At 38.4% G+C, this 23558-nt stretch overlaps 1 protein-coding gene across 3 annotated transcripts; it reads right to left on the bottom strand.

Annotated features, from left to right (window-relative positions):
* Positions 1-11457: 11457 nt before the first annotated feature.
* On the bottom strand, positions 11458-15295 carry LOC113300179 (uncharacterized protein DDB_G0284459-like). Of its 3 annotated transcripts, none has more exons than XM_026549376.1 (3): positions 14961-15295; positions 14702-14802; positions 11458-13543 (listed from the first exon to the last, which is right to left on the bottom strand). In XM_026549376.1, exon 3 carries the CDS (start codon positions 13499-13501, stop codon positions 11816-11818), a length of 1686 nt encoding a protein of 561 aa, XP_026405161.1. In that variant the 5' UTR covers positions 13502-13543; positions 14702-14802; positions 14961-15295; the 3' UTR covers positions 11458-11815. The 3 variants fall into 3 exon arrangements, with proteins under 3 accessions (XP_026405161.1, XP_026405162.1, XP_026405160.1); XM_026549377.1 differs by having other exon boundaries at positions 14702-14797; XM_026549375.1 differs by lacking the exon at positions 14702-14802.
* Positions 15296-23558: the final 8263 nt, after the last annotated feature.

The raw sequence follows: 23558 nt of genomic DNA, 5'->3' as shown, positions 1-23558 counted from the left end.
TGCATATGGTCTGTTTAGCTTAACCAGGCCTAGCCCAATCAATTTCGGTGATTGAATCTCTTCAGAAGCCCATCAAAAATCGAAATGAAATATTACCAGTTCTTGCATGCATTTTCCCTCCAAAATAGAGTTTGAAAATTTGAATAAGAAAAGGGTGCCTTTATCAATTTTTCTTTGGTGCCTTTAGCGATTTTTCTGGGGCGTTTTCCGCACTTTCTCGGGGTTCCTCTGGGACATTTCCGGGGTACTTCCGGTACACTTCTGGGGCGCTTCCGGTACACCGTCAACGGAGCTCCAAACGCCGCATTTTTAACCAATTTCGCCGCAAAACCTTATTTTTCCAAAAACACCTGTAAATAAATAAAACACCATAATGAGTACAAAAACGGGCACTAACAGTATATACAAATGAGATATATTAGACACATAAATGCGTCTATCAACTACGACCCTCGGTAAAATAAGACTGCTGCCGTTGTGTCGCAAAAACTGTAGTAAATAAGTCTGTTGCATATATACGACCCTCAGCTGGGAGTCGTTATCACTGTTGATAAACGACTGTCCTGGTCGGTCCGTTCTTCGCGTTCTTCAGAAATGCAGTAGCAGAAAATGGCAGCTCTGCAACTTTGGTGTTTAAGCTATGTGGTGTTCTAAAACCTCCGAAACTCTCCCTCCCGACTCTCTGAGTCCCCATCACCCTATATATACTCCACGGGACCAAAATATCTCGCAGTAATGTCTCCAAATTCTCTCACAGCAAAGCCATTACTCGGGAATATATTATTTCCAAAATTATGGTTTTATATCCTTCTTTACTTCCTTCACGCGTCTATCGCAACTAAGAGTCCTCCATACACGTTCAGTACACGAATTAGAGTCCCAGCAGCACACGCAATTCATAGCAAATCCCGTGAAAAACTCTCCCACGAACGTGTAGCTCTGTTTGCTTCTCGCGGAATATCCAGCCAAATTGGATCGAACCAAAGGCCCATACCAAGCCTTTTAGGCTATATCACGTCCACCCATGAAGTTTCAGCGATTTAGTCTACCTCTAACCCATCCAAAATCCGATCGAGAAAACTGCCAGGAGTGAACTCTTCTTCCGGCCAAAAAATGAATTTGAAATGAAGAAGAAGGGTTTCCCCCTATCCGGTTCTGGGGTGCGGTTAGCAGCTGCCTAGAAATGGGGTGCCCCTTAGTAATTAGGTTACCCCTTATCCAAAGTGAGGGTCCGTATAGCAAATGTCCTCCAAGGGTGCCCCGGACAACTTTTCGAGCCGAAATTTCCAAAAATATTTATTTCCAAAAAAATACCTACAAACACACAAAACACCATAATAAGGACGAAAATGAGTACTAACAATACGAAACATTGAGGACAAATTAGACACATAAATGCGTCTATCATATGAACCACGAGAAAACCGTCTAGAGACATCAAAAGCAGGCCCCGGCCCTCTAGAAAAAACTGGATGTCCCACTATCGATTTTTGATATGTCTGGACGGTTTTAGTGTGGTTTATCCACATAATTTGTCTAGAAATTTTGTATATTATTAGAAATAACCTGAGCCGTAAAGGCACGGCATGAGACTTAAATTTGTATAAATTATTTTCGTGAACCCTATGGTGATGTGAACTTATATGTTAGTTCAGCTATTCCAATTTTACTTTTTGTTGCATCCGATGTATGCTTTATTGCTAAATCAATAAAAACACCTATGCATTTCTAGATGTAGTGTTTTTGCGACGACAGTTTTTTAAGAAATAACTTGTGCCGAAACGACACTGCTTAATATAGAGGTTTGGCTATGATTTCTTTTCTATTGCGGATTTTTTTTGCTAACCGCATTCAGTGGTTATTCATTTTCTAAAAGCAATATAGAGGTTTGGCTAGGCTTTATGTTTTTCTCTTCCTATCTGAACTTAATACAAATGGGTTAAACAACATAGAAGTTCAGCTATATTTTTTTTCCTAGTCGAACATCGACTAGATTTAGTTTCTTTTTCTTCTAGCCGAACCAAATACTGAAATACATTAAAAAAAAATTTAAATAAATAAGCTAAAATAGATTTATTTTTTGAGGGAAAAACAGAGAGAAGACAAAGAATATGAGAAACGACAAGAGGAATTCTATTGATAGGCATCAACCATATTACATAGCAGATTATGCTTTATATACAACCATGGGAAAACCCTAACTGCCTAGTTGGGCCCCACATCTATGGGCCATAGGCCCTACAACACTCCTCCTTGTGCGGTCCAATAGAACTTCATACAGAGTGCTTCGAATGTAATTCTTCAAATGTCGTCGTCCTCTCCTTGATGACGTGTGTCAAAATCAATTGCCTCATTAAAACTTTGACAAGGAAAAACCCAGTGGGATAAAATCTTGGTACAACTCTTCACATGTAGTACTTCACATGTTGTCTCTTAATTTACATGTAGTTCATCACATGCAATATGATCTTCAAAGTTCGATGAGTCTAAGTTAATTGCCTCGTTAAAACTTCGCCAGGGAAATCCAGAGGGACAAAACCTGAACTAAAGAAAAAGAGTACAATATTAAGCAAACTTTAAACATAGTTGGACTCGAATATGTTGCCTCATTAAAACCTTGACGAGGAAAACCCAGTGGGATAAAACCTTGACGAAGGGAAAAGAGTACAACATGACAGATGCAAGTAAAGGTGATCTATTGCAGATGATCACTTTGTTCCGTTGAAGTTGATTAGTTGCTTCACAACTCCTAAGGCAGGAAATCCTTGTGGGAAAGATAGTATCCTTAGTTGGGAAATTACTTCCCGGTGTTTGTAGTTGTCTCATTAAAAACCTTTGCGAGCAACAAAACCCTGTGGGAAAAAGTAACCTCGGTGAAGGAAAAGATTTCAACAAACCATTAGATGCTCCCCATGATGCCGGACAATTTTCATTAGTCTAATGCAGTCAGAAGAAGTTTATCACACTTTACTTTGGTGACTTGAATGTTTATATGACCTTGTTGTTGATTCTGAAAGTTATGTTGCTTAACAGACTATCACGTTTCACTTCTTTGATTCAGATATTTTAAGTAATATCAACGTGATCTTTATGCATTCAACGTTCAACATACTTGATGCTTTTAGTGTTGTCTCGCTAAAAAACCTTGTCGAGTAACAAAACCATTTGGGAAAAACTATTCTCGATTGAAGGGAAAAAGAGTACAACACATCTTCAATTTCGAAGTAAAATATGTCGACATCATATCCTTGGATCCTCCCCTGATGTCGGCATCTCCCCATGATTACTTTCAGAGTTGTTCCAGACAGTTCCTTTAGTCATGTATTTTTGGAAACTGAATATTGGTAATTACTTAGAAAATAGTCTACCATATCTCCCCTGATTACTTTCGTTGGAGAAGAGATTATTGTTCCTTCATAATCAATAACTTTTGGATTGCACCTTCATTAGCATTCCTTTTTATGTCTTTGTAGGGATAAAACAAATCTATGGAAATGGTTACTTTTAAGTATATGATTACATTCACTATACCATTCCAATGATGTTGCATTGGCACTGAGCTATATTAAGCTAACAAGTTCACTAGGGATGTAACATTTGGCCGAGTACATTATGTTAAGTAAAATAATGCGTCTATTATACTTAGATAAGGAAATTCCATATCCCGACACAACTTCGTCATCTTCCTTTAGACAATTTGGTCATTTATGTACATTTGAAACTCGACTAATCATGGGAGTGCTAGCAGGATGCATGTCTTTGTTAAATTTCCTGACAATGAACATATACAAACTGGTGGAATAATATACCACAAGCTCAGTATTCAGTCGAGCTTCCCCCAAATTTTTCATCTCAAATTCGGATTTTAAATAACTTTTAAGGTCTCTTATTACATCAAGAGTACCTATCATGTTTGTACCATCGACATAGATAGATAAAATTCCAAATCAGGAACTTTCTTGTGAATACGCAAGTACAAATAACTTACTTGTCTATCCCCTCCAAATCAAATAGTCACTTAGACGGGTATACCACATCCGCCTGATTGCTTCAATCTATAAGTGAGTGTTCTATCTAACTGTTAACGCACTCTGTGGTTTAGAGTCACTTGATTTGGGAAACAAAAGTCTATCAAGTAATTTTGTAAATATCTTCTATCTCTTGATTCTTTCAGAGATACGTAATAACCACATACATATGCTGCATTTCAAGTCATTTTGAAATTACCAAGCTAACTTAGTAGCGGAACGCTATAACGTTCATTATAAGAGGACAATTCCAGGGCTTTGTGAGAAACCTCGCGCCACTAAGAGAGTCTTGATACTAGCTTTGAGACTTCATTCTTCCCACCGTGCTCTATGACAAATAATTATTTATGTCCCATAGGATTTACACTTGGTTGGTTAGCACTACCACACCAAATACCCGTATAGCTGCCAAAGAGCAAAGTTCTACCTGGATTGTTAGGCCAAATATGCTATTTATTTGAAATTAATGAAAGTAAAGCATGGTTCGATCTCATCACTGTGCACACATGATCCTTCCATTGACTCATGTGCATTCTCATAATCCTTCAGGATTTCATTGTTCTCTAGAATCATTTAAAACTTCGGAGCGTCCTCCAGTTTGATTCATGGAAATATTAAAATACAATCTTATGAGATGATTTCTGATGATATAAATAAGTTGTGCCTTACTCAACTAATTCCTTTCTAGGCGAGGATTGATCGAACCAAGTGGTCTCTCCAACTTCCTTTATGGAGCCACGGCCTCAACCACACTTCCATCGAGTGTAGTTGAAACATATTAGTCTATGGTGTATATCCTTTATTGAGAATTTGTAACCTTGCAGGTAGGTTTGCAGCTGGTATGTGTGATCTCATCACTTTAGCGACATCAATATACATTCTGAAAATCGATTATTCTTTGTCACTTCACCTTTACATTTTGTGGAGTACAAGAATCAATATGAGACACGGTGGGAATACACCACGACAATTCCTGTCGTTCCTTTAGAAAATACTTTTTCTTATCTCCCCCTAACGACGGGAAGACTGTCTCATAAAAGTGATAACCCGCAAATCTAGCGGTAAGGGATCTCCTGCCAAAAGTTTTAAAGTGCGGATAATTGTTGGGAACTCATTTCCAACATAACTACTTAACAGTTTTGAAGACCCATCATAGTACGATGTGGATTCGTAATGGCACGTATATAGTGCAACCAAAAATGCGTAAGAACACGAATGTAAGGATTAAATCCAGTTACCAACTGGTACGCAGAAAAAGTTGACTAATATTGGGTTCTAAAAACGAATTAAATAATATGCGTGTAATATTGCATATCCCTAAAGTAATAAAAGATAGGTTGGTACGCATAACGTATTCCTTAGGCACTATCTGTAACCTTTGATGGCAGTCTCCACAAGGCCATTGGGTATAAGATGCTCTATATTAATCCTATTAAATACACAATATTCATCAATTCCTTTTGATGTAAATTCTCTAGCATTAACAAGGGTGGTGAGCCTTTGCACTTTTCATTGTGTAATATGTGATAGGAGTTTTTACACAAATTAAACGCATCGTTTGTTGTAAGTGATAATTGATTCAGCACGTCGAATCATCCACCAGATCCATAAATTACTTGAATGGTCCGCATTCTGCATGGATATATGTTCACTAACAACACTTTATTTCTTTGAGGAATGAGTTATTTTCCATTTGCATCTAAGTAAAACAGGATGGTCTCAATCATGTTTTACTAAAGAAAGACTTTGTAAGATGAGTGACATGCTTTCTTACTTTAAAGCATAATGGGGAGAGGAAGTACAAATCTAGTAACTTTAGAATTCACTGATTGTGATAGATGTCGTAACTTCGCATTCTACTAGTTCATTGTCTTGTACACTCAAATGAAGTGATGTCCGTGTTAGTACTTTCAAAACGGAACATCGTGTCACAACCAATGTGCCTTATGGTTATGTCAAAGTCTTTATGAATCAATCACAATCTATTCATTGTTGGGGTTAAAATGGATTCGGTAATTCAAGTCCAGTGGTTTGCGTTTCACTATATTGACACAATAATTTTCTAAGAATATACTTCCTTCCACGTTTAATAGAAATAATTTATAGATGCAATCAACTCCATTCTCAGTTTTCCAAAAAGGTAGGTAAAAATTCACGCATGAACACCCTTTGCACTTAACAATATGTGATTAGCCCTTAGTACATACAAAGCTTAGACATTGAGTCTTGAAATATTTAATAAGTGGTGTGGTCTTATTACGTAACAAAAGTCGGATTCAACTCAATTTCTTTAGAATGAATATATGTTACATTTCATCCAGATATATCCCAAGTGCTTTAGAGAATTTATGTCTCGTGGGAATGATGTACTTTTCATTCCATAAGCGCAGACATTTGATCTAGTTCAATTAAATAGTCAATTGGCTAGGCAAAGTTCTTGTTGCCATTTAAGTTGATGTGAAAATTGGTTGCTACTATGTTACACACATTACACTGTGTATACCAACACCTATAACCAGTTGCATTTCCAACTCTTTCATTCATGATGGAAGTTAGAATTACATTTTAGCTTCATCGCATGATATATATGTCCCTTTTCTCATGCTTTATATGAGTCATTATGTCTAACCCTTATTACTTCGGGTTTCTTTCCATTTCTAATTTGCTACATTTAGCTTAATTTGAGAAAATTCTTTATCTAAATAGGCCAAGAGAATCTCATTATACATGTCAACCACTTACTTTAGGTTGAATAGATTACTCAAGATAGTTCTCTTGTAATCATACTTTAACATATACTAGTTCGTTAGTATCATGGATGAAGTACATAAAATGGAAATTTTCTGACTCATATAACAAAAATTAGAATATATGTAATTTTATTTTCAACGTATCTTTTGAAAATAGGGTCTCATTAATTTTTGTGAGTTCTTCCACAAAAATTAGAATACATGTAATTTTATTTTCAACGTATTTTTTGAAAATATGGACTCGTTAATAGTCGAGCAAGTGGATTACATCCACAGAACATTCAAATTTAGGGAGAAAATATCATGTATGCAACAATGGTTCTCAGGTACTTCTAAACCTCAAATGAATACATTAGAATCGAGTTGGTACAACCAATTGAACAAACAAAAAAAAAATTCAACCATAGCCAATATCATATTTAAGATTGAAATTGACCCTTTATATAATATGGACTTATCTAAGACAAAAGAATATTCCAAAAACAAATAAATAAACCCAATAGATGTTCCATTGGTTACATACCTCAAGCTTTGGTTCCTACCGTACATAGACAGAACCGGAACACCCTTAATCGTGCACATCCAGAAAACCAAGACCACGTTGGAACAGAACAGGTGCTGGAACAGACTCGACTCGGCTGACTGAACTGGATCAGAACTGGCCGGAGGACAGGAATCAGGAACCAGAGCGAGACAACAAGAACAGGGACCGGATTGGGTTGGGCCGGAACAGAATAGGTCGAGTTGGATTGGACCGGTATGGGTCGGGCCGGGACAGGACAGGTTGGACCGAGTGGACCGGACCGGTGAATGCGAAAGGGAAAATATGTAGAAATAAAACGGGACCCTAGCTCAGCTGACCATCCCCGTTCCCCAAAGTTTCATGCTCTCTAGGAGGTCCCAGGTTCGAGTCCCCAATGGCGTAATATTGCAGGAATTAACATGGAAGGTAGTGTTAGTTTGCCCCCCTTGTGACACAATCTCAACCCCCCTCCCGCCGTTTCGGCTCCCTTGGCTAGGTCACCCATGAGGTTCGCTGGTAGGTTAACATAACAAACCTGTTCAATTAATGTAGTAGTATGTCGTTGGAGCTTAGCTTGTTAGGCTTCCAACTAGTTTCAAAAGAAATTAAAAAATAAAATAAAATATTTATAAAACGCGTAATGGTATAAAGCAAAGAAGGGCAGTAATTACGGCATTTATACCCATATAAAATTTACACACCAATTAACATAATTAAGGAAAACATAATTAGTAATTAAGACAAACGTTACAATTGAAGGAAATAAACGTAAATAAACAAACAATAAAAACACATTCATACGTTACAAACATTTTTAAAAGAAAAATCAATTTTTTTATTTTTATTTTTATTTCTTTCCAAACAACGATCAGACATTTAATTTAATGCAAAGAAGGGGAAGAAATTTAATCAGTCAGAGACATGCGTTAAGATTTTATCATCTTTCCATTGGTTTAAAAAAAAACAGGGCCTTAAGCATATATATGAGATCCATTTTATGGATACATAGTAATCATGTTGGACATAGTGTCTGCATACAAACTACAATCTGTCAACATAGTACAACAACTATATAATATTAACTACAATCGGTCAATATAGATCACAAAAAAAAAACAGACAAAAATACACCACTATCAGGAAAATAATATTTAAATATGATGATCATATATATATCTTACGGAAAAAAGTATATCAGCATACATGGTATGTTATATCATCTCGGTCAAACAAAAACAGTGGAATAAAAAAAAGTACACATAGCAGATCTAAGGGAGACATTCAATTATATATATATAGTAAAATAATATAGATTCTTGCATAGGCATGCTATCAATCAAATTTTGTTTTTATTATTATTTTTATTATCTTTTTTGTTTCTTGACGGCCAAACAGATCCGTAATAATATGTATACCACGATCATCAAAACAGAAAAGACATGTTAAAAATCAAAAATTCGAGAGACCAAGAAGCTAATCAATCAATTGTATAAGTACAAACATATGCGTACTAATCAAATCATATAAGGACACACATCAAAGTAAGCATATGGATAAATGATTAATTGAACATGTAGAAGAGATCAATCATATACACGACAGACAATTTTTTTTTAATAGAAATTGTTTAGACAAATCTCTTAATACGGGGTATTCGATTGAAACCAGAAAATCCAAGAAGAACTGAAGAACCATGCAAATAAGATGAATTCGTGCCTTGCTATCCAAAGAAATAAGAAGAATGAACAAAACCCAACATTAGCTCGGCGGTGAAGCTTCGTGCTTGATAATGTTTTGAGGGAAAAACAGAGAGAAGACAAACAATATGAGAAACGACAAGAGGAATTCTATTGATATGCATCAACCATATTACATAGTAGAGTATGCTTTATATACAACCATGGGAAAACCCTAACTACCTAATTAGGCCGCACATCTATGGACCATAGGCCCTACAACATTAGTTAATTAAGAACGATTTTTTAGGGACCATGTATTTTTTGAGGGGACCATGGTTTTATTAGGCCACCTTCCCTATAGTTATAAGGGGTGTCCTAAAGCATTAAAATGACTAACCTACCCTTAACCTAATTTAATTTAAAACCAACCCAATAACCACCTATATATATATAACCACCACCTCCTCCCACCACCGCCTCCCACCATTGCCGATTACCACCACCACCTCCTCCGATTATCACCACCACCAACCACCGATTACCACCACCACCACCGCCCACCACCGCCGATTACCACCACCACCAACCACCGATTACCACCACCACCTCCGATTACCACCACCACCAACCACCACCACCACTATATATATATATATATATATATATAGCTTAATTTAAAACATTAACAAAGATATTCTCACAAACCCATTACTTGTCATTCGTTTTTGGTTGAATAAATGAGAAGTAATCATTAAATGAGTTGAAAATGGAAGTTGCAGAGAGGTTTAACGGAGGGTTTTTTTTTTCAGAGAAAATTTCGGTTATCACAAATTAATTTTTTCTTAACCGAACACAGAGTTCGGTTGATTCGCAAAAAATATGTTAACCGAACTCCTTGTATTAAAACAACACAAGTCCATAAGTTCGGTTCCTTCACAAAATAAGGATATCACCGAACTTTAGTTTACGAAAATAATGAGAAGTCCACAAGTTCAGTTCGTTCGCAAAAATATTAAGTTTTCTTTGTAACCGAACTCTACCTTTGAAACTTTGTAACCGAACTCTACCTAATTCGCCAAGAAATAAATTTCGTAGTAACCGAACGTTTTCCTAATTGCATATATGCATATATAAGCCCAGTTCGGTTGATTCGCAAAATATGTTGAAGTTTGCGAATCAACCGAACTTCTAACACTAGGTTACTTTTAACCCGCAGTTCGGTTGGAAAGTTGGTTGCGTTGAAGTTTGCGAATTAACCGAACACACAAGATGTACCCAAATAAATTGTTAAGTTCGTTCGGTTACCTACCATTTTATCCTAGGTAACCGAACATTACACTGTACGACCAAAACCTCCATAAACGAGCGAGTTCGGTAACCTGCGTGTTTGGAAAACGTAACCGAACTACACTTTCAGGTGTGTTCGGTTACATGTTCTTGACATATGGTAACCGAACTGGCCCAAATCTACATAAAAATTTTCATTTTTTTTGAAAGTTTGGAGCAATTCAACCAACATTATTTAAGTTTGAAGCATACATGGGTACCCAAATACCCTTCCTTCGGTTGTGGTTGGTAAAATCCATCGTTTTTCATATTTTCCTTCTTCATCTTCTCTAACTCTACTCTCTCAATAATTCTACTTCTTTAAAAAAAAACCATCTGATTTTTTAATCTCACTAATTATCTTTAACTTAATCATCTCACTAATCATTACACTAACTATTATTAACACTAACTAATCATCACCCAAAATTAATCAGGAGGGTAATTTAGGTATTAATATAAATATCTAGATAAGGAATGACCTAGATTTATTTCTAATGTCTTTACCCAAAATAAAACCATGGTCCCAAAAAATCATGGTCCCAAAAAATCGTTCTTAATTAAAGGGCAACTTACTCATTTACATTAGGACATCCCTTACAAGTGTACGTCAGATGGTTTAAGCACATCGTGGTCCCCATGAAAAGGAGTGGTGCCCAAAAAAAAAAACATTCTATCTAGAGGCGCCGAAGCTGTGAGGATCTTTGAAAGTAAAAACAATATGTTTCATAAAAAGTGAACTTATATGCTTTTGGAAAATGAACTTATACGTGGGAGTGTTAGGCCCAAGACCACTTTTAGGAAGGGAATGACCTAGAAGGATAGAACTTCTCTGCAGCAGTTGGCGATTGTGCTAGCTTGAAAGCCATATCTGCATATTTATACTTCGTTGGACTGCTGTGGATGCTATTAGGCACGTTATTTCTAAATTAGTAAACTCTTCACATGGTTAAAAATGAACTTTCAAATTCAAACAGATTGAAACTTAGTTCTAACACTATTCCTCTGTTGAATCATAATGCTCTTGTTCTTTTTAATGGACTGTTGAAACTACTTTCTTGGTCTCACTTCAACTGGCTCAAAAGTATTTTACCAGAGAAAAATATTGACAGCACAGGAGAAAAATCACAAAACAATCAAAGTTCCGAACGTAATAAAAACAAAGTTACACTGACCCGATAAAACTAGGAGTCATTTTTACTAAATCAAGTTACAGAGTTATTACACCAGTCACAGACTCGCAATGTATAATAACAAGGATCACATTAGCATTAGTGTCTCAGTCAAGAAGCAGTAAAAAAAAATGAACGCATACCTCTTCCTACAAACAAAAGCACACATTGGAGTATACAGGAACACGCTTCCCACATTGCAACTGAGAATTTTGTTTATTTACACACCTTCCAGAAAGATAGTTCAACTCCAGCATCACCTCAAAAACAAAAAAAAACTTAAGGCTTGTTGTATAAAAATGTGAGGGAGATTTCTTTCTCTTCAGCGAGTTTTCAATCAGTTCTGGTGGGTAGAAGGTTTGCTCTCTTGTAGGGAAATAACAGTTTCGAAAGCACCCACCAATGCTTTCACCTTGCTTTTTCTTTTCTCGACAAGCATGCTTGCAGTTTCTTCAATGACATTATTATACAAGCCCTGGGCGTCTTTCTTTTCCTGTGCATCTTGATGCCTTAGAACAACATTTTCAGATTTGGGTTTACCATTGTTTGTATCATCATTATTCACTTCGGTCTTCCTATATCTTCTCCTATTGTCAGTAGCACCATTTTGATTGCTGTCTAACCCTTTTCCTCTATTGAATTTGAGTCTCCTAGCACCATTATTTTCTGCCTGAGGGTTGACCACTTTTCCCCTCCTAAAGTTTAACTTTCGAGCTACTTCTTCATCTTCAACGCGAACGGTCTTTCTTGGCCCCCTCTTGTATTTTTCTTTGTCTACTGGGTTCCCATTTACATCTTCACCAGTCTCTGACAGAGCCTCAATTTCATCATCAGTTGTATATTCAGACTCTTCATATTCTTCTCCTTCTTGACCATCTTTTTCCACATCTCTCTCAGGCAAACGTGTCAGATTATAACCGGCTTCCAAGTTTCCTTCCTTGGGTTGTGGGCTGATAATATACAAGGTTTTTTCTCGTACTTCTTCATTAGATCCATCCTTCTTAACCTTTGGATTCTTCGAAGGAGAAGCTCCGGTCTTCAGGACCTTAGACTTAGTTATTAAGCTTGCCACTCTGTTAATAGAAAGTCTTGGAGATAATGAAGCTTTTGGTAACACCACAGTTTTCTTCTGACCTATTTTGGAGACCCCATCCATTTTTAGTACCTTGCTTTCGCTGTTCCTTCTACCCGTCATGCCACCTGAAGTACTCAAAGGAGAGGGAGATGACTTTTCTGTTGAAGGCTTTGCAGAAATGTCTGTTCTCTTAAAGGAAGTTGCCTTCTTCTTGATAATTTTGGGTGTTTCAAGTACCCGAACTAGTTGATCAGGAGAAGCCTTCGGCTCAGAACCATTTGTTCTCTTAAAGGATGTTGTCTCCTTCTTCATAGCTCTGGGTGTTTCCAGTACCCGAACTAGTTGATCAGGAGAAGCCTTCGGCTCAGAACCATTTGTTCTCTTAAAGGATGTTGGCTCCTTCTTCATAGTTCTGGGTATTTCAGGTACCTGAACTAGTTGATCAGGAGAAGACTTCGGCTTAGAAACATTTGTTCTCTTGCAGGATGCTGTCTCCTTCTTCATGATTTTGGGTGTTTCAGATACCCCAACTAGTTGATCAGGAGAAGCATTCTGCTCAGAAACATTTTCTCTCTTAGAAGATGCTGCCTCCTTGATGATTTTGGGTGCTTCATATACCTGAACTGGTTGATGAGGTGAAGCCTTAGAGTTGATTGGTGTATATCTTATCTCCACAGGATTTACAGTTTTACCCGCCTTTTTGTCTTGAATCATTTTTGCTCTTAGTTCTTTCAGTCTGGGGCGTTTTTCCTCCTCAAAATCATGTTTCCTTCCATATTTACAGAAATCGTGACAGGAATTGGAGGTATTGCAGGTAGCACTGAGATAATGAGGAATTTTCTTTTCCTCACTTCCAGAAGTGGTTGTTTTTCCTGTTGAGTTTCTCCTTCGATCTTTGGGAGTAACTTTGTCAGAGGTTGGTGGAGTTTCAGTCCCCTCAGCGGCCATTAATAACAATATTTAGTAAATATTAAATCAAGATGTCAAATCCTGCAACCAACAAAAGAATGTTTCCAGATGAGAAAGAAGAAAATAAGCTGGGCAGATCAGAAAATTCTTTCAATTGAGTAACGGTGACACATAGCAAAGACATAAAAGGGGCCAACTGTATTTGTTCCCACAGATTTCAACATCCAACCACTAAGGCGATCCAAGGATGATATTGCTGTAAATCAGTCTGTTTTTAAAAGTCGTAACCCCTCAAATCTACATGGTGAGAAGTGTGAATATGCACAGTACAAATTCGTCATTCAATTACGGAATCAGACAGTTCTGGAAAGGGCAAATTTTGAAGATGGTGAGAACTGAGAACATAAACACTGCAAGTTCTCCCTTCTATCATCTCCTTGAAGGATTCTTACAACCTAAGCAGTGACACTAATCATAAACGGTGACTGTATTGAGTTGAAACCACTGAATTACACATGGGATTAAATTCCTAAAAAGCACTATTGCTAAAAGGTTTCAAGTAATTTATGTTCCCGCAATCTGAATTATGACAGAGAAATATAAAACCAGAAAAGAGTTGCACAGCATATCCACAAACTTCAAGAATGACAAGCAAAAAAACTAAAAAAGGAACAATTAAAGGCCCTACTTATAACAATCAATTTCGGAGTGTCAGAAAGTTATGTTTCGGTAATGATTGGAGACTGAACAGACTTATACCGGCTTAAACAAGATTTTCGAACGGAATGTTTTGGAAAATTTTATTGAATGCAATCAGTTGGAATGTCTTGGTTTTTCCAGCAACCTTGCAATAAGTTTAAAACAATGGCCAAACAAAAGATCAGCCAGACCGAATCAACCCCAATTAATCTCATAAAATGCAATGCGACATTTTAGACAAACACAGCAACCGAATCAACCCCAATTAATCAGTCAAAAATCACAAACACAGCAACCGACATTTAGACAAAATCCTCACAAAAACCATACATTCTACCCTCAATCGCAGCAATCACATGGATATTATATTTCTCCTACACCTTCAATCAACCAAATAATTAACCAACATTGAACATACCTTGATAATAAGGAAACAAATCGCTACACTGAGATTGACTTCACAACTACTAATGATTAATGCATTCAACTACAAACTCCTCTTTAATCAACAGGGTGAACTCAAATTGGGTCAAAAATTACCATTTCAAGGCACATAATTCAGCCTAAAACATGCAATCATGCCTTTCAGCAGCAGTTCCAACTTCCAGGCACTAGAATTTGAAGAACAACAAAACCCTTTTCTAGAAAGAAAAAGAACCCTTTTATTCAGAGAATCAAACCAACAATCCTAACAAAATCAATTTGATATTTTGACTACAACCCATCTGAGAATCTTATAATTGGAGAAAAATAGTTCATTTGATTAAAAAAAAAAGAAAAAAGAAATCAAAATAAGTACCTTGTTTATTCTGCAACACCCAGGAAAAGTAGTAGAAAAATGGAAACCCAGAGAGAAAAAAACAATTTGGAGATGATCTTCTGAACAGTAAGTCTTCTTCACTTTAGTTTAAAGAACAGAGATCGTGAAAGCAACAAACTTCAGATTCGGGGGTCTTTGAAAGGAAGAAAGAAGAAGAAAAAGATTGCGTGCTTGCTGTTAGAATTTAGTAAACAAATCCAAATATATTTCTTTATTAGTCAATTAATAGATTGGAAGCGCGTGAAGGCATACGAATGCCCCCAAAGAAAAGAAGAGAAAGAGAGAGTTCCGTCACAGTCATACACCAAACCGAAGGATGGTGGTTCTATCTGAAAATAAATTTGATTATTTCGTACATCGAGAAAACAAAACAAACAAAATATGATGAAAATTGGGTGGGCAAGTAATTGTGGGTAGGGTCGGAGGGATCTATTGACATTGTACATATGGATCCAATGTTGTATTTGTAACGGTGGAGATTTGTTTGCACTTTTTAAGATGAAATGTGGATAGTTTCAAGCCTAGTTAGTAAGTTCGCGAATGATTCGCGAATCATTCGCGAATTTTACCGTCTTATTCGCGTACGTTTGCAATTTCGAACCCAAGTCGCGTATTATGTGGCGTTCCCGGATTATTCGCGAACCGTTCACGAATTTTACGTATCCCGAATGATACGTCCGCTTAATTCGCCATAAATTCTTTAGCTTTTACTTTTCAAAGACTCTACTTTTTGGGCTTTACTGCCTTCCGAGCATACACGACCGAATATTAGACGTGTTGTAATTTTTATGAAACAAAAACGACTGAAGAGATTTGAAGGTGAAGGTGAGAGAGATCTCAAACTCACTAACCAAGCATCTAAACCACCATACGACGTCCTCTTGGATAACTAATGTTGTATATATTATTAATATCATCATATTAAGTTTATTTTTTCTTTAAATAACTCACATATATGCATAAAAATTGGTCTATGACCTTATAAATACAAATTATTTGTTATATATAAATACCGAATTTTCAGAGCCGAACTCACATTTATAAATCGAATTATACACGTACGTATGCCGTTCCGAATTACTGACGAATCACGTCCCGTTGACCGAATTTTGGACCGAATCTGGATTTTACAAAACCGTATAATACTCGTACGTTTGCCGTTCCGTACGTTTGACGAATCCCGAATTGCTAACTAGGGTTTCAAGTGAATTTGACTGTTGATAGGCATTTGTTAAAGAGGACTGATCTCTTCCTATTTTTATTTTCACGTTACTCCCTCCGTCTCTAAAAGATAGGCATTTGTAAAACACACAAACCTGCCTATCTTTTAGAGACAGAGGGAATATATCGCAATATGTCATTTTTGTAAGCAAAAACCAAATGATAACGAATTTGATGCTAATATTTTTGGGATATAATCCTACATATGTTATTTTTGTGAATAAAAACAAAATGATAATGAACTTGATGCTAATATTTTTGGGATATATTCCTACGTACATCATTTTTGTGAATAAAAACAAAATGATAAACGAATTTGAAGCTAATACTTTTGAGATATATTCTTTTTACAAACAAAATGATAATGAATTTGAAAGTCATACTTTTGGGATATATTCCTTTTTACTAAGCTTTATGTTCTTACCGAAAATGAGCGTATTCCAAAACGTACAAAACCACCATCTACTACTTTGAATAATAAGTCATTGAAAATCAACGGATTTTCATCTGTTAAAATTGAGAACGGTAGATTTTGAGGTTTATAATTCAAAATGCACTCATTTTTAGTAGGCGTGTATAGATTTGTAAGAGGAATATATCCCCAAAATATTAGTTTTAAATTCGTTACCGTTTCATTTTTATTCACAAAAATGATTCCCAACTTGTGAGATGGTTTGAGAATAGAATTGTGAAGGGATCTGTTTGTACCCAAAATTACTTTTGGGCATGAAACACAATCGATTATTTGGTGTGTGTATTGAGTTAAGAGACGAATTGAAGAGCAAATAAAACGTCACAGGTTTAACGTGGTTCGGCATGGTTGCCTACATCCACGGATGAATCCCCTGGGGGAGTAGAATTTTATTGATTATCAGAGTTAAAATGTATATTTTTCTCTATCCCTCTCCCTTTTCTTATTTATGCTCCTCACTATTTATACCCTTGAATACATAATAAACTTAAATGGCCTTAACTGCTCATTCATGCCTCCCTCTTCAATTCTGCATGTATGAAACTGCTGGATTTAATACCGCATGGCTGAAACTGCTGGAATTTAATTCTGCATTATGAAACTGCTGGAATCAATTCGCATGAAACTGTCTTTACATGCCTCCTGAATTAATCCTGCATGCTGGCAGACTGGATTGATGACTGATAAGCATAATGGGCTGCCCGTTTGGATGGAGGATTCCGCCTGTGGGCATGGCCGAGAAACATGGTCGGGGGAGATGGCCGGGGGACATGACCGGGGAAGACGGTGGGGGGACATGCCCGGGGGAGATGGCCGGGGAACATGCCCGAGGGAGATGGCCGGGGGACATGCCCGGGAACTAGTTGGCAGTATCACTGGCGATATTGACGAAAATTGGCTAGAAGTGCGACTGGCAACTTTACTTCGACCGTTGACCGATGGTTGACTTTGACCATTGACCGGGCGTTGGCTTTATGTAGTACTGGGCAGGTTGGTGGGATGCTTTGGTTGACTGGTTAGTGGGATTGGACGAGGGTCGAAAGATGATTCAAGTACCGATTGGGCCCATTATGTGACATTTTAGCTTATGGTACAAACATCGCCCCCTCTTAACCTCCAACTTGTTGGGGGTTAAGAACATTTTATTTTCCTTGATCAATGACAAAATTTTCCCTTAAGTGTGTATTATTGATGCTGAAGTGTTTGGCAACCTTCACTTGCTGTTCACGGAAATCAAGACGCCCCCAAGAGTAAATTTCTGTTGTTGAAGCGCAAAGAAAACTGCCTTCACTGATTGTGGAAATCGTAAACAAGTCGCCCCCAAGTGAGGCCATTGTGATTGGAAGATCGACGGGAAACAGTTGATCATGAACCATTGTTGTATGCAAAATCAGGACTGAAGTTTGAACTAGACTGCAACGGGAGCGTCATGCTGGACTGGAGTGGTGTTGAAAGTGAGCTGTAACTGTTGATGAAAAACTGAACTGTGGTAATTGCGTAGCGAAGGGGCGTGACCCTTTAGCAGTTGAGATGATAATAATATGTGTTGTCGGACCTCCAATGGTCTTGGTTGTGCTAATGAATGTGACACTGATCTTTATATGTCTTGAATTTATATGAATCAGGATAGAAGCAGCGATGTAAACTAGATCGTTATAGTTGTTATGGGACTGGGATTTGCAATGATTGCGGTAAACTGGATTGCGAAGGACACAAAGAGTTGTCCTGAGCAAAATTGGGTAGTAACAGCTTTGAGCAAAGCTGGTTTGTAGCAGCTGCGATCAGCTGGATTGCAGGAGATATGAATATAGCTGGACTGCATCAGCTTCAATCAGCTGGATTGCAGCAGCAACGAGCAAAATTACACTGCAGTAGATGCGATCAGTTAGACTGCAGGAGCTACGAACAAAGCTGGACTGCAGCAGCTGCGATCAGCTGGACTGCAACATCAACGAGCAAAATTACACTGCAGTACCTGCGATCAGCTGGACTGCAGGAGATACGAACATAGCTGGACTGCAGGAGATACGAACATAGCTGGACTGCAACAGCTTCGATCAGCTGGATTGCAGCAGCAACGAGCAAAATTACACTGCAGTAGCTGCGATCAGCTGGACTGCAGGAGCTACGAACAAAGCTGGACTGCAGCAGCTGCGATCAGCTGGAATGCAACAACAACGAGCAAAATTACAATGCAGTATCTGCGATCAGCTGGACTACAGGAGCTACGAACAAAGCTGTACTGCAGCAGCTGCGATCAGCTGGACTGCAATAGCAACGAGCAAAATTACACTGCAGTAGCTGCGATCAGCTGGACTGCAGGAGCTACGAACAAACCTGGACTGCAACAGCTGCGATCAGCTGGACTGCAACAGCAACGAGCAAAATTACACTGTAGTAGCTACGATCAGCTGGACTGCAGGAGCTACGAACAAAGCTAAACTGCAGCAGCTGCGATCAGCTGGACTGCAACAACAACGAGCAAAATTACACTGCAATAGCTGCGATCAGCCGGACTGCAACAGCTACGAACAAAGATGGACTGCAGCAGCTGCGATCAGCTGGACTGCAACAACAACGAGCAAAATTACACTGCAATAGCTGCGATCAGCCGGACTGCAACAGCTACGAACAAAGATGGACTGCAGCAGCTGCGATCAGCTGAATTACAGGAGATGCGAACATAGCTGGACTACAACAGCTTCGATCAGCTGGAATGCAGCAGCACCGAGCAAAATTACACTGCAGCAACTGCGATCAGCTGGACTACAAGAGCTACGAACAGAGCTGGACTGCAGCAGCTTCGATGAGCTGGACTGCAACAGCAACGATCATTGTTGGGTTGCAGTAGCTTCGATCAGCTAGGATGCAACAGTTGCTGAGGAACTGGATTAAAATAGTTCGATAAACCTGAGTGTAACAGTTACAAATAAAATCAGGATTGTATCAGTTACGTCCAACTGAGTACAGAATTGATAAGCAAAACTGAAATGCATCAGTTGCATCCGACCGAGTGCAGACGTTGCTTAGGAACTGGATTAAAGCAGTTCGATCAACTTAGCTGTAGTAGTTTAACATCACTGATTGCAATAATTGCGTCAAAATATTAGGGTGTATGCTCGCCCCCTCTTAATCCTATAACTCGTTGGAGGATTAAGAACTTTGGGTTGCCTTTTGTTTTGATTTTCAGAAGCTGAATTCCGCATTGCATTTAGGTGCTATGTAACTCGCCCCCAAGCGTATGGAGTGTTACGCAGCTCGCCCCAAAAGAGTTACTTTTTGGACCACGAGGTGTTACATATCTCGCCCCCAAGTGATGGTCATCCATGTTGAAGTGATATGCAACTCGCCCCCAGAAGATAATGATTGTCATGCTCCTCAATGCTCGCACAAGGGTGCATTGCCTTCCTGCATTTCGCTTGCGCATGAGATTTTTTAAATGTCTGCTATCTGAAATTCGCGCGGGGGCCAATCCCACTATTCCAGATGCGCGCAGATGTGAAATGTGTGCATCTCCTTGTGAGAAAATGCTCGCCACATTGTTGATGCCCCATTGGACAAAAGCATGCATGATTATGTGAAATGATGCAAAAATATGTAAAATGTATACGTACCTTATGAGATGTGGCATTGCGACTCTGTGTATGAGGTGGTTAGGATGTCCACTGGCTATGTTGATGTTTTCAAGCGACGATGAGTAGTGCAGTTGCTTTAGCGTCTCGGCTTGACTCAGCAAATAGATTTGTCTGCGGGACTGTAATGCACCAGTTGATTCAATACTGGATTGAAGACAGCTGCCATGAAACTGTATTTCAGCAGCTGCGATCAGCTGAATAGTTATAAGTAAAACTGGACTGAAGTAGTTGCTGAGAAACCGAACTACAGAAGTTCGATCATATTGGGTTGAAGCAGCTGTGAGAAAAAATGTACTGAAACAGTTTGGAGGAAAACCGGAATACAGCAGTTCGATCACTAGACTATAGTAATTATACGAAAAAGGACTGCGGCAATTCGATCAACTGGACTGCAGTATTTGCTGAGGAACTGGACTACAACAGCTCGATGAACTAGACGTAGTTGTTATGATCATCACCGAACATAAGTGACTTGAGATTTGAAAATATAAACATCAAGCACGAACTTTTCATGTTGTGGACTTAAATCGACACAATATCAATCTTTGAGATTTCGTTTATGGCTTCATATGTTGATTTAAAATGCGCCCCTCTTCGATGTCGCCGTTCCAATCTCAAAAAATAAATTTTCTCTAATCGTTGAAATTTCCACCCTCATGATGTTGGAAATTGAGATGCGATCGTAACGAGCCGAAAATAGCTCAATTCGGATGTATGATGAAGAAGTTATCGAACAAACAAATTTGCATGTGGAGTAAGTCGAGAAATAGATTGTTGTCAGGCGGAAGTAGATGATGTGGCGAAACTTCTACTGATATGATGGAAAGTTGCTAATGTGCAAACTTGTACGGCAAGAAGTTAGTTGGCACCGGTTGACGACGCGATAGTAACATGTTGATGACGTGATCCATTTTTCAATGACTTTACTCGGCGAACACCTTACTCTAAAAATGTTGATGATGTGGTTGCTCCAAAAATATTCTCCTCAAATTGTAGAATATATACCTTCATGATGTAGGATATCGAAATACGATGGCAACGAGCTAAAAATCATCCAATTCGGACGTCATATGAAGTAGATATGAAAGAAACAAGATCGATGACCAAGCCCAAAGATGGGTCTAGTTGGCTAAGCCCATGAGGTGGGGCCGAAAAATCCTTAAGCCAAGTAAATTGTGGCTGAAAAATCAGGGGCTACGGAACTAAGTTGCGTCGCGCTGCACTGAATCCGGGTTACAAATTTAAGTTGCGTCGTGCTACACCGAAGAAGTGTTGTCTGCCGCCGCCTGCCGTCGCCGCCGGGAAGGCCGTTGGTCGATACTGCCGACCCTTGCCGCCGGTCTTTTTCGCTGACCGCTACCGCCGACTCCTTCCGCCGACCGCTGCCACCGGCCCTTGCCGCCGGCCAATCCCCCGGTCGATACCGCCGACCAATGCCGCATGTCGTTGCCGCCGACCCTTGCCTCCGGGCTTTAACGTCGAACTTTGCCGTCGGTCTTTGCCGCCGACCTTTGCCGCCGGTCGTTTCCGCCGGGCTATAACGCCGGCCGTTGCCTCCGGTTTTTCTTCTTGTTGAAACTTTTCGCAACACTTTTCTGGGACTGTGTTCTTTTCTTCGAACATTTGGCAACAGTTTTCTGAACAATTATCTTTCTCGTCTGCAACAATATTCTCCTTGAAATTTTATCAACGGTTCATCGGGCTCTGTGGCCGTTTTCCATGAACTTTTTTGCCAATGTTTTGCTTCACATTTGTGGTATTTTCTGGAACTTTTTGAGATGCTTTTCTGGAATTCTTCTCTAGGATTTTAAGCGCCTAAAGATGTAGATTACTTGACATCCTTGCGATTACGTCAGAAGTGATTTTGACATACTACAAACTCGAACATGTAGATACTGCGGTATTTGGGAAGCTAGTTTTCGAACTTTGGATTTTATCATGATGCGGATCGAACATCCGATCAACAATTTTAACGATCCTTGTGGCGCTCCAATCTCTGTGGATTATGAAGGTGATAGTTTCTGTATACTTTGAACAACTAATCTGGACTAAAGCAGATGCGATCAGCTGGACTGCAACAAACAAACTAGATTTTCTTTTTTTTTCCTTTTTATGCGTTTCTTTTTGTATTTGTTTTCAGGGGCTTTTTGAGGATGATGACTTCTTCTGAGGAGACGTCATCTACGATGACGCTGGCGGAATATATGCGTAGAAATTCAAATTATCAGGAAACCTCATCTACGATGACGCTTGGTGAATACATGCATAGGCAGCGGTATGTAGTTTTTGATCCACATGCGGTAAGTGAAGAATCTCCTTTAGAGATATACGAGAAGTATTATGAACACACACCACCTAGTTTGGAACAAAGATTGAGAGTTCTTGAATGTCAAATATTATTTGCTGATGAATCATTTAGTGACTCTCTGTCCCATACTGAATATATAGATGACCCTGTGGATGATTGTGCAGAGGATTTGCTTAATTCTTTAGATGAATCTATCTCGCAAAAGCATTCACCCGATTTACAGGTTATTTCTAGACCCCTAGACTTCCAAAAATTACCTAATTTAGGGTTAGAATTGTGTGCTTCTAAAATTTTATTGGAGTACTTTGCATTTAAATACCCAGAGGAATTGCCTATTCCTGATACAGTGCATGAGTCAATTGATAATTACCCAGTCTCAATAGAATCCCCATATTTTGTTCTTTACGCACTTCCTTGTGCAGTAAAAACATGGTTTAGGGGTAAATCTTTGTTTTTGATAGTTTCAGTGTCTCCGCATCGTTATAACATAACTGTGAAGTTGTCATTTACAAATGTTGTATTTTGGGTCGATCCCCAAATTTTCAGGTTGTTAATTTTTGGGGATCCTTTTTTGTACATTCCAATAGGTGTGTTTTATTTTATTTTTATTTTTATATTTTTGTTTACTTTTTTTCATCTTATGGATTTCCAATCTTAAATTTTGCATTGGATGACTCAATTACATTGAGGACAATGTAATGTTTAAGTGCGGGGGAGTCGTTAACGTTTTACTTTTCTTTTTCAGGAATTTCCTTACATTTTATGACCAGCTGTGTAGCGGGTCTCCAAAAAAAATATATAAATAAATAAATAAATAATAATGATCAGCTGTCACTACAAAAAAAACCATGTTTAGTGAGAAATTATATTGTTACGAAATCTTTTCATTTTGTCTCTAAATTTTTTTCTGATGAAAAACGTTTTGTCCCTTTGTGGTCGGT

Source organism: Papaver somniferum, chromosome 7 (assembly GCF_003573695.1).
Source record: "Papaver somniferum cultivar HN1 chromosome 7, ASM357369v1, whole genome shotgun sequence".
Classification (NCBI taxonomy): Eukaryota; Viridiplantae; Streptophyta; class Magnoliopsida; order Ranunculales; family Papaveraceae; genus Papaver; species Papaver somniferum.
The sequence above is the reverse complement of the archived record's forward strand: the minus strand, read 5'-3'. Positions and strand labels throughout refer to the sequence as shown.

What these genes read in the sequence shown, in the direction of transcription:
- LOC113300179 (XM_026549376.1), bottom strand. Translation starts at nt 13,501, where the DNA reads ATGGCCGCTGAGGGGACTGAAACTCCACCAACCTCTGACAAAGTTACT.